This window comes from Diabrotica undecimpunctata, chromosome 7, assembly GCF_040954645.1.
Source record: "Diabrotica undecimpunctata isolate CICGRU chromosome 7, icDiaUnde3, whole genome shotgun sequence".
Taxonomy (NCBI): domain Eukaryota; kingdom Metazoa; phylum Arthropoda; class Insecta; order Coleoptera; family Chrysomelidae; genus Diabrotica; species Diabrotica undecimpunctata.
The window spans coordinates 126,745,346-126,761,235 of NC_092809.1; the positions used below are offsets into that span (position 1 = coordinate 126,745,346).

Below are 15,890 nucleotides of genomic sequence, written 5' to 3' on the forward strand. Positions count from 1 at the left end.
AAACTAATTTGAAATGTAATCATTTAGTCAATTAAGTGAAAATTTTAAAACCTCAGATATAACTGCTGCCGATATAAAAATACATATTTGTTTATCAATATAATATAATCTATTTTTATCTTACTGTTTTGTAGATATCATCGTACATTTTTCTTATTTTTTAGGTGCCATTTTCGCATTCAGACGTTGGCCATCATCAAGTTTATAATTTCCCGAAATATTTCTTTTTTAGCTACTGCACAAAATAAAAAATAACATTGCCTGATATTAGGTATCCAACTTTGGGCATATCCATCTTTTTCCTTTCACCTTTTCTTGTATTAAAATATGAAATAGATGGTATCTAGGTGCTCTAAGTATGTGGCCGAAGTATTTAGTTTTCCTTCTCTTTATAATTTTTAAAAGCAGTTGGTCTGTATTCACCATTCCTTGGAGTGAAGATGTTCGACCAGCAACATCTTTAAATTTCTAAGATAGCACCAAAATTCGAATGCTTCTGATTTAGTCAGCATTGTGGTTTTTAAGCATCATGTTTCGTAGTTATACTCGTATTATAAGATAGACCACATATACAATCTATGGGCTTCCGTGATACTTCTTCTTCTTCTTCAAGTGCCCTGTCCGTTGCGAACGTTGGCTATCAACATGGCAATTCTGATCTTGTTTGCGGCGCTTCTGAATAGTTCGACCGATGTGAGCCCGAACCACTTCCGCAGATTTTGGAGCCACGAGTATCTTCTCCTGCCTGGCCCTCGTTTACTGTCTACTTTCCCCTGGACAATCAATTGCAGTGTCTCAATATGTGGTCTAGATATTCAAGCTTTCTTTGTTTAATTGTGCTCACGATTTCTTTCTCCTTTCGATTCTTTGGAGTACATCTATGCTGGTGACATGTTCAGTCCAGGATATACGAAGATATATCCGTATATATACGTATATCTTGGACCGTGATATTTAATTTTTGATTATTAGGTCTTCATTAGATACACCAACTACATTCAACCAGCTGCCAAGGTATTTAAAATGTTATACACGTTCTATCCTTTCTATATCTAGCCAAAACGGCACGGTTTAAATTCTTTTTCAACTATATTCCGATTTGTTTTTGAAATGTTAATTGTGAGGCCCCTTCGGCACCTTGTTTCACTACAATATTGGTTGGAGGTATTGTAAGTTCTCTTCAAGAATGACTGTATCGTCAGCGTATTTATTATTGTTAATTATTTTCCATAAACTCGTTCCCGTCTATTATCTAAAGCCTCTCAAGATTTTTCGGAGTATATATTAAAAAGACCGGGTGATAAAACGCCGCATTTTCATACTCCACGTTTAATGGGTACTTTTTGAGTATAACTATTTCAGACACAGAAATGTTTAGACAAACCAACAGAAGTATACGCGAACAATGTAAAATTCAAAGTATTAACAGGTGGATAAAAACAAGAAAAAAAAAACTGGAACGAACATGTAAACCAAATGGGACCAGATAGATTAGCGAACAGATGTAAAAACAAAAAGCCGTATAGCAGAAGATCCGTTGCAAGGCCGCCAAAAAGGTGGAAAGATAATGTACAGTCAACAGCAACTGAAACATAATAAGAGGCAGACGAACAGGAGTAATCCTAGTCGCATGAAGAAGAACAAGAAGAAGAAGAAATGTTGGTCTATTAAACTCTAGTGATGTCTCAGTAATTTTCTTAATGACGAATATTGCATCTGTACACGATCTTCTATAGTAGAAGTCACAGTAGAATGCAGTGTTGGTCTTACAGCGCACAGCGATGCCGCTCATGTCGACACAGTGGTAGGTGTGTGGTAGTTTGGCGATAGACTGAGAAATCAGGACCGTACGCGCTTTGTTTAAACAATTTTTACTTTTTAATTTAACTGAGTTAAATAAAAGAATAGACAAAGAAAAAACAAATTAATTCTATAAAAAATGCCTGTGTACATAAAATATCTAATACCTCGTAAATACTTATATACATATATACAAAAAAATGCAAGTAGTTTACCCTATACAACACGATAAATATTGACGTTAATACGACGTTAATCCAAGGCACATGGGTATAAACAGGGTTTACATTATCCTTCTTTCTCAATGTTTTTATTTGTTTGAGGTACTTGTGTCTACAGAATATGATATCTCTTTTTTCCATCATTATCGAATCTCGACCTCTTTTACCATATTCAAAACACATATTATTTAGTAGCCTACGAAATGTGGTTTCTGAAAAAGCTGATAGGTTCTCATCATCCTTCACTCTGGTTATTATGCAGTCGACGGTTGGTGGTATCTTAAAAAAAAATCATGGATAATTTTCTTTATTTGAGATTTCACTCCCTTATCGTAAGTCTTCTCACGTGAATTGGACTGGACTCTTTTTCTTCCTTTTTTGTACCGGTTTCAGTTCACCTTGCTGGGACTCTTCACGAATGTCATAAATTTAGCGAATACTTACACCGCATATTTTTGAAACTTTTTTTACAGTTATAATCAAGCTGTCACCATTTTTTAAGTTCAGATGATATTTCAATACATTTAACACCACACGTTTTACTTGCACAGTAAGAGTAATACCCTCTTTAAAATTCACGACAGATACTGGCAACGGCTCCATGATGTAGGTACTTTCATCCGCTTGCGAAAATGAAATAAAACTGACTTTTATAGTTTTTGCCAACAAGTCTTTGGTGCAATGGCCAGTACCCAAATCGACAAGGCGACATGTTCGCTTTGCGTGGACAGTGGGGATTAAAACTGATTCGCTCCTCCTAATGACTTTATAATGATCTTTAGGTTAAATAAATAAGAGCGATTCTTATTTATCATTTATTACTCAATTCATGTCCTTAACTTTCACTTCCCCTTGAAATCTTGACCATAAAATTGATTACCTAAATCTTAAATATCTAAGTTTGCCCCACGTACCCCCAAGTACTATGTGACACAGGTAAGTACTTGGATCACATTCGAGGCTATTTAGATTATCGTCGGTACGTTTAAAAAAATATTCCATTACTTTTTATTGACTGTAGCACCCACAGTTGCTTTTAGTGCTCCATATTTTTATTACTAGGGTAATTATATAATTAGTGAACGATAAATAACTAACTGAACGTAATACTGTGGAATTTAAGTCAGTTGTCACCGATTTACATTTGAGATGTAAAATAAAATTTTATTGGGTTACTCATATTTAGTTTTCAAAGACAGTTGTACTCCTTTCTCTAAAGTTAAGTTTGCTTATCAGAACCGTAATGGGTGGGTAAAATAAAAAAATGGATACAAATAAATAAACAATTTTAATAATGAAAGAGTTTTATTTAAATTATATTCGGCGAACTTACACGGCTTTCGGTGTAAACAGTAAGTAAATATATGCAATGATTCAACCGACCCGCTAAAAACAATGCTTTTTAGCTAGTCGGGTTGAATCAAAAGCATCAGGTTGGTGCTTTTGGATGGACAGCGGCAATTTACAACTCATATTCCTGAGAAATAGATACATTTAAATTTGATAACTACGAAATTGGTAACACTCAACAAGAAAAAATGTTAGTTATCGTCAAATTTATTAAAAAAAAAAAAACAAAATACACTTACTGGCACGAAAAACGGAGCACTTGCATTTTTAAAATATAACTTAAAGTTTTAATTCTTTCTCTTTAAACTTTTATTATTATAATAACGTAAACCCAAACGAAACAAACTGTTTTAAGTAATTTGTAAGTAAAGTATCAAATATCCAATAGTACACAATATTTTCACACGTTTCTTGGCAACCGGAGCTTACACTAGACGAACTGGAACCGGTTCCCAACGAAGAACTAGTGCCCATGATAATCGCTTCATCCTCTTACAAAGTCTACGATCTACGAGATCGTCGTCAGAAATCCGAAATGAACTTCAGTAAGTCCGAAATTCTAACGTGAGTGAACGAACAATTAGACAAAGGCTTGCAAATGAGAAGCAAATTTAACCAGACGCACACCTGCAACAGGCCTACAACTTCTCAGGCGCCATCGAGTTGCGCGGCATCAGTTTGCCAGAAACTCATGCTCAATAAGTTTCTCCAGAGATGAGTCCAGGTTTACCTTGCGGTCTCCAGATGGCCGTGAGAGAGTATGACGAAGAGCACCTCAGCGTTTTGCAGAATGTATCCTCAGTCCTAGGGGAGGCTATCAAGGGGGCTCAATTATGCTGTGGGCTGGAATTTCTTTAGGGGCACGTACAGAATTGTACATCGTTCCGAGAGGCTCCATACCAGCTGTAAGGTACATTAATGAAATTCTCCAAGATTTTGTTGTGATTTATGCTGGTTTTGTTGGAAATGGCTTTATTTTGATGTATGTCACTTATCTCTCATTAAACATTGTACTTATTTACCAACACTTATTTCATCTTTTAAAACCAATTCTACAGACAAATAAATAGTGCCCCAATGGGCTTCCCACAATCTGAAGTAATTGCAAATACCTTTATGGAAGACTTCGAGACCCGAGCGCTATCCAGATCAATGCTCAAAACCGCATGTTGGCTACGATATGTTGATGATACATTTGTCATTTGGCCCCATGACAGAGATGCTTTGGTATCTTTTCAAACCCATCTAAAGTGTATACATCTTAGTATCCAGTTCACGATGGAGATGGAAACTGATTCATCTCTACCGTTTCTCTACGTTATCATAAAGAAAAACCAATCACAAGGTTTGTATCACTTTATTTATCAAAAACCCACCCATACCAATCGTTACTTGCATGCTAACTCTTATCATTCACCTTCACAAATTAATTCAGTCATTAACACCCTTGTCTCCAGATCAATACGTCCTGATGCAAGTACACCCGTTGAACACTCTAGTTTAAAATAAGCCCTTATTCAAAACGGTTACCGCAACAATCACATTAATAAACTAATAATAAAATATCCACATTAATCTCCCACTCAATCTTAACCCATAGACTTAGACTCTTATGACGTAAAAACTTTTCTTCCTTACATCAAAGGTCATCATCATCATCATCATCATTTAATCTTCGTTTATCCACTGCTGGACATAGATCTCCCTCATAATTTTCCATCTATTTCGATCTTGTGCCTCTTGCATCCAATTCCTATGACAACGTTTTAGATGGTCAGTCCAACGTGTTGGTGGACGACCTCTGCTTCGGTAGGCATCATCTCTTGGTCTCCATTCCAGTATCCGCTTTGTCCATCTATTATCTCTCATTCGAGCCACGTGACCTGCCCAGTTCCATTTCAGTGTTGCTACGTTCTCTACTGCGTCAGCCACTCCTGTTCTTTGTCGTATCTGGCGATTTGGGATCTTGTCTCGTAGTGAAACGCCCAACATAGCACGCTCCATCGCCCTTTGACACACACGGATCTTTTGAACTGTTCTCCTTGTCATGGTCAGCGTTTCCGCACCGTAAGTTAACACTGGCAAAACACACTGATTAAACGTTTTTCTTTTAAGGTGTCACTGACAAAATTGACAATATTCTTAAATCAAGAGAAATAAAGACAACATCTACCCCCCAACAAAAACTTTCATCTTTTGTCCGATCAATCAAAGACAAAGTTTCAAATGAATAACACGGAGTTTATTAAATTACTCTTGCAGACTGCACCCCATCTTATATAGGCCAAACAAATCGTGGAATCCAAAATAAGGTTTATGATCATTCCATCTCTGTTCGCTATTCCGATTCAATCACAGCTCTAAATTAACACCATCTTCATACAGGTCACAAACTTGATTTTGAAAAATCCTTAGCCATAGCCTCTGCCCCGCCCCCCTCCGCTTCTATAAACCAAGGATTATCCGAGCCATAGAAATTGAAAAAAAGATAAATTATCTACGACATGGAGACCTCACAAAAAGAAAATATCGTCCGTTATACCCGCCAATCAAAATTCTACTGCCAGAAATGTTCGCGCCAACTCCCGGGCCAATCCCCACACCAATCCTTACGCTAACAAAGCAGTTCTGGTCCCTAACCTTCTCTACAGCCCATTTGTAGTTAGCTCAAAACTTGTTCGCATTTTCTAAGTATTTGATTAAGTAGAACTTTTAGAAACAACTTTAATACTTGATTCATTACGCTGATTATTCGAAACTCATCGCACATTTTGGGCAAATATAGATTTTAGTCAGTCAGGTATGTATTCACTGTTGTAAATGGTATTAGATAGTTTGACTAAGATTTTTAAATTTTCTTCTCTTATGCGTTATAGGAATTCTTGATAAATGTTATCTGGTCCAGCCGCTTTAGCTTTTTTTATCCGCCTTAGAACCGTCTCCGTTTCTAACGTTAATATACTTGGCCTTATTATCGTCTGATGTTGCGGAAAGATCAAGAATATAGTTTGTCGACTCTTCGATAACTTGTGTTTCTTCTATGTTTAGGACTGTCTTATTACTTCTGATCGACAATATTGGTATATATTGGGTATTTACGATATAATTAACTTTGTATTATTCAAAAACGGTTCCAGTAATACTAGACTAATTATTTCTTTTAAATTCTTTATAAATCTCTTGCTTTAAATTAAATCATATAATATATAAAATAATTTTGTATTTAACTACAATATTCTTACCGATACTGTTTTCTTCATTGCGGTCCTGCACAACTCCAATTCTTCCTGCTGAATTTGAATCCATAAATTAAAATCGATAATGGTTTTTTGCAAGATTGGTCCAGTTTTGTATGCGCCTTATAAAAGATGCAATTATATTAATTGCACGTCCAGTTGCAGCCGAATAGTACTACCTCGTAATGCAATGACTGCCGGCAAACTTCTATTGGTGAGTGGAAAATAAAAGTGATACTTAGAATCTGTTTTTGTGTTTTGATAGTGTTAAAAGTAATGTATGGTTTTTTTATATTATATAATTAAATTGTTTACTATTGTCTTTGTTAATTGTCTTTGTGTTCGCTTTGTAACACATTTATCATCTATTGTTTGTATAACTTTTTGTTATATAATAATAATAATAATAATGGCCTTTATTCATCACATAATATTATTTACATAAATTAATTATTAATTAAACAAGCTTCAGGTGAGTTTCAGTTCTGGAAATGTACAGTGCGAAGCACTGACATATTCTGTCTGTTCAGCTAACCTGGGCAAAGAAATAATAAAAATATCTAGAATTGTAACCAATTAATAGTACTAATATTTATATAAAAACGAAATCAAAATGTAAATTAAATAAATTTTAGTTTAAATAAATGTAGGAAAATATAAAAATAATTTAATCTAGCATTCAATTAATATGCGCCCTAAATGTAGGTTCTACGCATTATAATTATGTATGTTATCAAACCCTACCTATGCAATATGTCGTAGTTTTTCAAAAACGAACTTTTTAAATTTGTTTTGAGTAAAATTGAGAGCAGTGGTATAATTATTCATAACTTGGGCTATATTATATGTAAAGGATCGCTTGTGTTGCTGTGTACGATGATAAGGGATAGAAATGGGGTTTTTATGTCATCATCATCATATAACGGGGGTCCTACGGCGATTGCCGCTTCCCGCATTTCAGCCTCCATCTTTTCCTATCTCTCCAATCTCCCTCTTCTAAGCCTCTAGATTGCATTGTTTTTGTAATTTCTCTTCTCCAGGAATTTGGTGGTCTTCCCCTTTTCCTTCTTTCTGGCGGAACATACATTAAGGCTTTCTTTGGCCACCGCTCCTCCTCCATTCTCATCACGTGACCATACCATTGTAATTGCCTTCCTTGTATTCTATCTGAAAGAGTATCTCTAATTCCTGTACGGTTTCGTATTTCCTCATTCCTGATTCTTTCCATTCTCGATACTCGACATGACCTTCTAAGATAATCCATTTCCACAACGTCTACTTTATCTCGTTCATTCTTTGTCATCGTCCAACATTCGGCACCATATGTGGTAATTGGTTCTACAATTGCTCTGTATACGCGAAGTTTGGTATGCATCTTTATTTTATTAGACCACAGTAATGAATTCAGTATTCGTATGCATTTTTTCCCTTGGGTTATTCGGTTTTGTACATCTATCTTAACTCTGCCATCTGCTGATATGATGCTTCCTAGATATTTATACTGGTTGCAGCCTTTTATGACTGCGTTTTCAAGCCTTAGATCTGTGGTATTTCCTCCAATTTTTAAATATTCTGTTTTGCTTATGTTTACAGTAAGCCCCCATTTGGCATATTCCTCAAATAATTTTCGATTCATATAATTTATATCTTCCTCATCGGTTGCAACCACCACCTGATCATCTGCAAACAACAATGTATACAGAGTTTCTTGTCCCACTTCGATGCCCATAAATCTACATTTATTTCTCCAATTCCTCAATGCTTCTTGGACGTATATTTTAAAGAGTGTCGGTGACAAACAGCATCCTTGCTTTAGGCCTTTAGTGACTTTAAATTCATTTGAGGTTCTGGTTCCAATTTTTACACAACTAACTGCATTTTCGTACAATTTATATATCGCTCGGATATACGTCGAATCCAATCCGGACCTTTTGAGGACCTCAAACATTTTCTTTAACGGGACACTATCATATGCTTTCTCAAGGTCTATAAATACCAAATGGGTCTCTCTACTTCTTTCGACACGCTTTTCAATTATTTGTCGTAGGATAAATATATTATCAAGGCAGGATCTCCCGGTACGATTTTTATGTCTACGGTTTTTATGTCTAATGTTAATATTATGTATAGAAACATAATTAACATTGCCAAACCGAAATGTTTTATTTCATGGTTGACATTTACGGCTATATTCAGCTTGTACTTTCGGTAAACTCAACCCAAGTAGTTTTTAGAAACTTACATGTCATATAAACAATACATAAATAAAGTAAATAATTGTAAAACAATAACTATTATTTTTTTGGGGTGCTAATTAAGGGGGGTGACCAAAAAAAGGAACCGACTTTATTATAAGCGTAACTCGCTTAGTTTTTATGCTAGAAACCTAAAAATAAAAAAAAAATAAATATTTTTTTAAGAATTTTTTTAGAAGATATTTTTCATATAAAAATACATGAAAATTTTCCATTCTTTTGGCGATAAAGGTCTAGTTAAGTTAAAAAAATTAATTAGACTTACGTTGTTAAAACCTCTGCTAATTTGGACAATATCAATAACAAAGTTGTTTATGTTAAATAATGCATTTCTATAGGATTAAACCACAATTGATTGTAATATGGCTTAATCCCATAATAATACAATATTTAACTCAAACGTGTCACAAGAAAACAGGTTTCAGAATCTCTTTAAGTTGTTTATATATTTTTTTGTTTTTAGATATTTGCATCTCTATTGAGTGTATTCAATGTTACTGTATTAGGCTCAATTTGCCAATGCAATGACCAATATGGATCCATTTATACCTCAATACCACTGAAAACACAATACAAAAATTTACAGGACTATTCCGTCTCATTATCAGAACACTCCGGTATTGGTCTATCAGAGTATGCAACTCAGCAAACTTCCGAGAAAGGATACGACAGGCTTCAACTCTACAAATCTGAAAACAATAAAGAAGATTCTTATAAAAAGCAACTTCAATTAAGTCTGCCACAGTATAAAAAAGTATTAGAAGTCAAAGAGAATAACAAGCAATCATACTCACAACCGATGTACTCGTTTCAACCAATACATGTGAAATACAAGTTGGAAGATGTGTTTGGAAAAACTGAGAGTCTTCAGTATAAAAAACCTCAAGAAAAACCCAATATACAATACGCCAAATATGATGAAGGTTTAGATTTTTTTAAAATTGGAAACAAAGAACTGGAGGATTTACTGAAGGACGACAAAAAGGTAATGCATTAAGATTCTTATATACAGTGCTAGTCAAAAGATTTCCTCCCTCGTCTTTTTTTGAACGATTATACTTATAATAGTGAAATTTGGAGGGAGGAAATGAACGGACGTAGGCTTCTCAACTAGTCATAACAAGTGACGTAATAGTCATAGATAACGTTACAGAGCCATTGTGACCGATAATTTTAATAATATTAAATGGGACCTTATGGCAAGTGATATCTGGTTTGAAAGATACTGAGCATACCTACTCAATTATACTTATTTTGTTTGGGTTTAAGCTGATTTTAATAAATAAATTAAATAAATACTTAAAATATAGTTTCGCATTTAGTTACTAAAGATTACAACGTCCCCGTCGGGATTTTTGTAAAAAAAGTGGACGTTTTTTAATTTTCTAGTTGTTTTTACTATGCTATAGTAAGTTTTTGCAAGAGTGTTTATACCTTGAATACGTAGTTTAATTATTGTTTAACGAGCCGTTTAATTGTTTACACAGGTAGAATGATACGTACTACTGTAGCCAACAAAGTAGTAGCTGTCTTAATAATTGGTGAATGTAGAAACAATTTCCATGCAGCGAAACGTCTTTTTAATGAAAGGTACCCCGATAGACCCATATCGAGGACTTATTTGGAAAAGCTTCTTCGGAAGTTTAAAGAAACAGGTAGTGTTCAAGATGCTAAACGATCTGGTAAACGTTTCGTGGACGTGGACTGAAAATAACGTTTCAACAAGTTGTAGTAAGTAGTAAGACGTAACCTAGATAAGGAATATCGTAGTAGAGGAATTGGACGACGAGATTCGATAGAATGGCCAGCTCGGTCACCGGACCTCACAGCGTTAGTTTTTTTGCTGTGACGGTACTTGAAATTAAAGGTTATGCTACAGCACCCGATAGTATTAAGATTTTAAATCAACGAATTGTTGAATACTGTAGGGCAATTTCTCCCGACACATTTGAACGAGTACGACAAGAGTTTAGCAATAGGACGCATTACTGTCAGGAAATAGATGAAGCATATTTTAATTGAATAGACACTTAATATAAGAACTGGTTTTTAAATCTTTATTAAGACTAGTTAAGAAGCCTACGTACGTTTTTTTCCTCCCTCCAAATTTGACTGTTGAATAATATTTCTGCAATCTGTAAATCTTTTTACAAATTTCCTATAGCTCAAATCGACAAAAACCGATAGTGGTGCCTAAATCGTTTTCGTTTAAGGCCATCAAAATAAATGGCGCTAACGTTGTAAATACCAATTCATACACGGAACATTTTATGAAATGTGCTCCTTTCGCGGTTTATTATATATATATATATTATATATTTAATTATTTATTTATATATTCGGCGTTTCAATTCATCAAAGACGTAGCAAAGCTCCTCTTGCTGAAATCTGTAAATCTTCTGTAATCTAAAGGATATTATCAAATATAAACACAAATAATCAATTAAGTGCAGTAACATGGACATCAATCATAAAATTTTCGGGGATATATATATATATATATATATATATATATATATATATATATATATATATATATATATATATATATATATATATATATATATATATATATATATTGTCTAAATATTGTCTAAGGATACAGAAGTCCCTCAGGATTCTTTGGTGCTGCGTGTTCTCCACTTTTCTTTATGGAAAGGAGATGTGTATAAATAAATCTTAAATAAATAAATCTAAGTAAATTAAGTGTTAAATCTAAGTGTAAATTAACTAAAAAGAATAACAAACAAGGTTGAGTTTCGAGCTAATCAAGCAGGCTTTAGACCAGAATCCTCCTGCATAGACCACATTTATACTGTGAGGGTAATAATGGAACAATCGGTTGAATGGAACACACCCCTATACATGATTTTTGTTGATTTTGAACGTGCCTTTGATAGCTTGTCCCACGCTGCTGTATGGAAAATTTTAGAGCTAAGAAACATCCCGCAAAAAATAATTTCTATTACAAAGTCACTATATACTGATGCGAAATGCAGCGTGACACACAATGGGATCAACAGTGACGAATTCGACGTACTTACTGGAGTTAGACAGGGATGCGTGCTTTCTCCGTTTCTTTTTAACATAGCTATATACTATGTTCTCTCCAAACTAGACTCCGACACAAGAGGAATACAATGGACGTTAACCACACGCCTAAGCGATCTAGAATACGCGGACGATATCTGCCTCTTAGGTCAAAGGTTCCAAGATCTGGCTTACCAATTGGAAACACTTTCCACTGAAGCAAATAAAATAGGTTTGAAAATCAATTAATTACTATTCAAATGGGAATAAGCCACAATTAAAGGTTAAAATACGTTTATTGACGTTTCAATTTCCACTTCGGAAATCGTTCTCAAAATACAAACATTAGTAAATTGTATTTATAATTTATAAATATTAATAAATAATTTACTAATTTTTGTATTTTGAGAACGATTTCCGAAGTGGAAATTGAAACGTCAATAAACGTATTTTAACCTTTAATTGTTTCTTATTCCCGTTTAAATAGTAATTAATTTAAAATGCCACAAGAAAATAGCTTGAAAATCAATATTAGTAAAACCAAGTCCATGAGAATAAATGCAAGGAACAACACGCTATTTACTATCGACAATATGCAGATTGAAAATGTGGAAAACTTTACGTATCTTGGAAGTGTCATAACAGAAAACGGAGGTACAGAAGACGATATTCGTATGAGAATACGAAAAGCCCAACAAGCTTTCAGCACGCTCAACCCTGTTTGGAGATCTGGCGAGTATACTACAAGGACAAAGATCCGAATATTCCGATCAAATGTCATGTCTGTTCTACTCTACGGATGTGAAACCTGGAAAGTGACAAACACCCTTACAGACAAACTGCAGGTCTTTGTCAACAAATGTTTACGAAGAATTGTTCGTATATTCTGGCCTAACACCATCAGAAACGAAGACCTGCTACACCTGACCGAACAAAAGAGGGTACAAAATGAAATTAAGTCCAGAAAGTGGGGTTGGATCGGTCACACACTCCGAAAAAATAGTTATAGTATCACAAAGACTGCCCTAGAGTGGAATCCGCAAGGGAAAAGAAAAAGAGGTCGCCCAGTACAAACTTGGAGAAGATCCATCATGGACGAGATAAGAGGCCAAGTAAAGTCTTGGAATGAGGTGAAGGCCTTAGCGCAAAATAGAACCCGATGGCGCGTTTTCACTGAAGCTCTATGCTCCACTTAGGAGTTCAAGAACCTTATATATATATATATATATATATATATATATATATATATAAATTAAGTGTAACATATATCTGAAAGTATCATTGTGCAATAATCTCTAACTAACTGCTGATCACAATTTTAAACAAAATTATTACTAATAAACCATACCTATTTTAGAATGATTATAAAGTGAAGGAGGATGCAAGACAATACAAGGCTGAACAAGAAGAACAAGAAAAAAATAAATACTTAGCAAGCAGTCCTATTTATTTCGAGAGAAAAATTACCCCTAAAGACGATAACAAGTACCAGGAACAAGATAAATATATTCCAAGGAAAACTTATGGAAACGAAAATGAAGATGAAGGTTATTCAGATAACGATGACGGCCATAAAGGTTAGTACACCTAAAGTGATCTTTCTTATCTTCTTCTTCTTCTAATGGCGCTACAACCCTTTGTGAGTCTTGGCCTGCTTAACAATGTTCTTCCATTCTGCCCTGTCGGATACTTTCCTTCGCCACTGCCTGATATTCATGGTTTTAAGATCCCTCTCTACATCGTCTATTCATCTTTTACAGGGCCTTCCTCTTGTTCTGTGTCCTTGGGGCTTCCATCTCTGGACTACTTTTACAGCTCGATTATCTGGCATTCTTTCTAGGTGAGCCAGTTTAGTCTTTGTGACTTTACAAATCTGACAAATCTGCGCTCTGCATTAGTTCATCCAGCTCGTGGTTCATTTTAATTCTCCACGAACCATCGCTGCATTGGGTTAGTCCAAATATCTTCCTTAGTATGTTGCGCTCAAATATTCTCAGTTGATTTTCATCAGTGGGTGAGAGGGTCCACGTTTCACATCCATATGTGACCACTGGTCTAATTACTGTTTTGTAGATTCTAAGCTTAGACTCACGATTCAGTAACTTACTTTTCATTAAGTCTTTGTATGCATAAAAGCACTTATTACCGCTAAGAATCCGTGCTTGTATTTCTTAACTGATTTTGTTGTTGTTATTTATTATTGAGCCCAGGTAGGGAAAAGTGGAGGCATATTTGTAGGTATGGTTGTTTACCTTCAGATTCTCTTTCTTATATCTTGGTTTAATTATTATTTTTCGACTCTTTTCACTCTTGCACATTCTAGGTTTAAATCGTCAATAGTTGCAACGATTTGGTTGGTGTATATTGTGAGAGATGAAGTTGAGATAAAACACCGTATTATTTGTTGTGTTGCCTTTTTTCAGCACTAGTTGAGTAATCTGCAAACAGACGTCGGAGGTAAACATTTTCGACAGTGCTGGGTTCCTAAACTAAAAGAATAACCCCTTAAGAGTTACGTCGACCAGCTTGGCACTGAGCCGGACCTCCCTGCCGTCCGGTAAATACGACGTAGCCGGAAACAGCTAAAACCCACCCCTCTCATACTAGAGCATCTGGGTGGAACTGTTCGTTAGACCATAACTTCTCCCCGATGTCCTCCTTTGCTCGATTCTCAGTCGCTCGCCATAATAAATCAGCTTCCGCTTCTCGCACTTATATGACCACCACTTCCGCCGCTGCCTTACCAGAGTTTCTCCTTATGTTAATTACCCCAATCCTGCCGTTGGGTTTCTGAGTTTTTGCAGTTTTGTCGCAACGCCTCTTTTAATATTTCATTTCGGTGGCCACAACTTTATTTCGTTTTTTTTTATTTAAATATTCTTACTATAAAGTAAAAATCTTTGAGGGTAATCGTATAAAATTTATTTAAATTTTTTACCACTGAAAATTTTTCTTTTAAATTTTAAAAATAATCTGTTTTGGGCCCTGCCTAGACATTCCTAGAAGCGATTGACAGATTCGGTCAAATGTCGATATCTACTATGCTTGTAACATGTTTTAACATGTTTATACATGTACTCCTGCTGTTTTTCGTTCCGATAAATTATTTTCTGACACTGTAACACGAGATTTTTATATATTAGATTATTACTTGATTAAACTATTTATTATTATTTCTTACAGATCATCATCATGATAAAAATGTCTACTACACATTTGAATACGCTGTAGACGATAAAAAGACCCACGACATAAAACATCAAAAAGAAGAAAGAAAGGGCGACAAAGTAGAAGGAGTGTATTCTTTGGTAGAAGACGGAGGAAACGTTAGAACTGTAAAGTATGTAGCAGACTGGAAAAACGGGTTCCGCGCGGAAGTATCAAATTCAAAGAAACCTAAAATTTATTAGAAGCATTTGTTTGTTATAAGTTTGTTAAAGTTTATATATAATATTTTTAATTTCTATGTTAGTACACAAAAAAGTGCACATTTTATTTTAATTTATTTTTTCTAATTGTTTATCTGTACATTGATCTAAATACTACACAAACCTATGGAAATATGTGAAAAATGTATAGTGTAAAAATTTCAAAATGTATTAACTTTTGTAGATGGTAGATTTTTGTTATTTACATGTTTAATATATATTATATCGTTAATAAAATGTTATAACCATTTTTGTTATTATCTTTTTATTTAAAATCCATAATTATTCTTCATCATAATATAGATAATTCTTCATTATCACAATATCGATAATCTCATCATGATTCTCTTTGCATTTATCCTTATGCGGGATCGGTTTCCCTGATTACATGTCTCCATAAGTTCCTATCTTGTGTTATACCAATATCAATCTCTTTTATCCATATATCACATTTCCCATGTCTTATTTCTTCTTCTACGCCACTACAGCCCAAATTGAGCCCTGGTCTCCTTTATTTTTTGCCTCCATCCTTGCTTGTCTGTGGCTGATCGTCTCCATACACGGACTCCT

General features: G+C 34.6%; 1 protein-coding gene across 1 annotated transcript; it reads left to right on the top strand.

Annotated features, from left to right (window-relative positions):
- Window positions 1-6,713: 6,713 nt before the first annotated feature.
- Window positions 6,714-15,495, top strand: LOC140445799 (uncharacterized). Its single transcript, XM_072538145.1, has 4 exons — window positions 6,714-6,821; window positions 9,326-9,847; window positions 13,250-13,469; window positions 15,076-15,495. The coding sequence occupies exons 1-4, from the start codon at window positions 6,798-6,800 to the stop codon at window positions 15,300-15,302; spliced, it is 993 nt and encodes a 330-aa protein (XP_072394246.1). The 5' UTR covers window positions 6,714-6,797; the 3' UTR covers window positions 15,303-15,495.
- Window positions 15,496-15,890: the final 395 nt, after the last annotated feature.

Excerpts from the sequence above, each read along its gene's own strand:
- LOC140445799 (XM_072538145.1), top strand. The coding sequence starts at position 6,798 with ATGACTGCCGGCAAACTTCTATTG. Across the intron at positions 9,848-13,249 it reads TACTGAAGGACGACAAAAAG|AATGATTATAAAGTGAAGGA; the intron begins GTAATGCATTAA and ends TACCTATTTTAG. Across the intron at positions 13,470-15,075 it reads TAACGATGACGGCCATAAAG|ATCATCATCATGATAAAAAT; the intron begins GTTAGTACACCT and ends TATTTCTTACAG.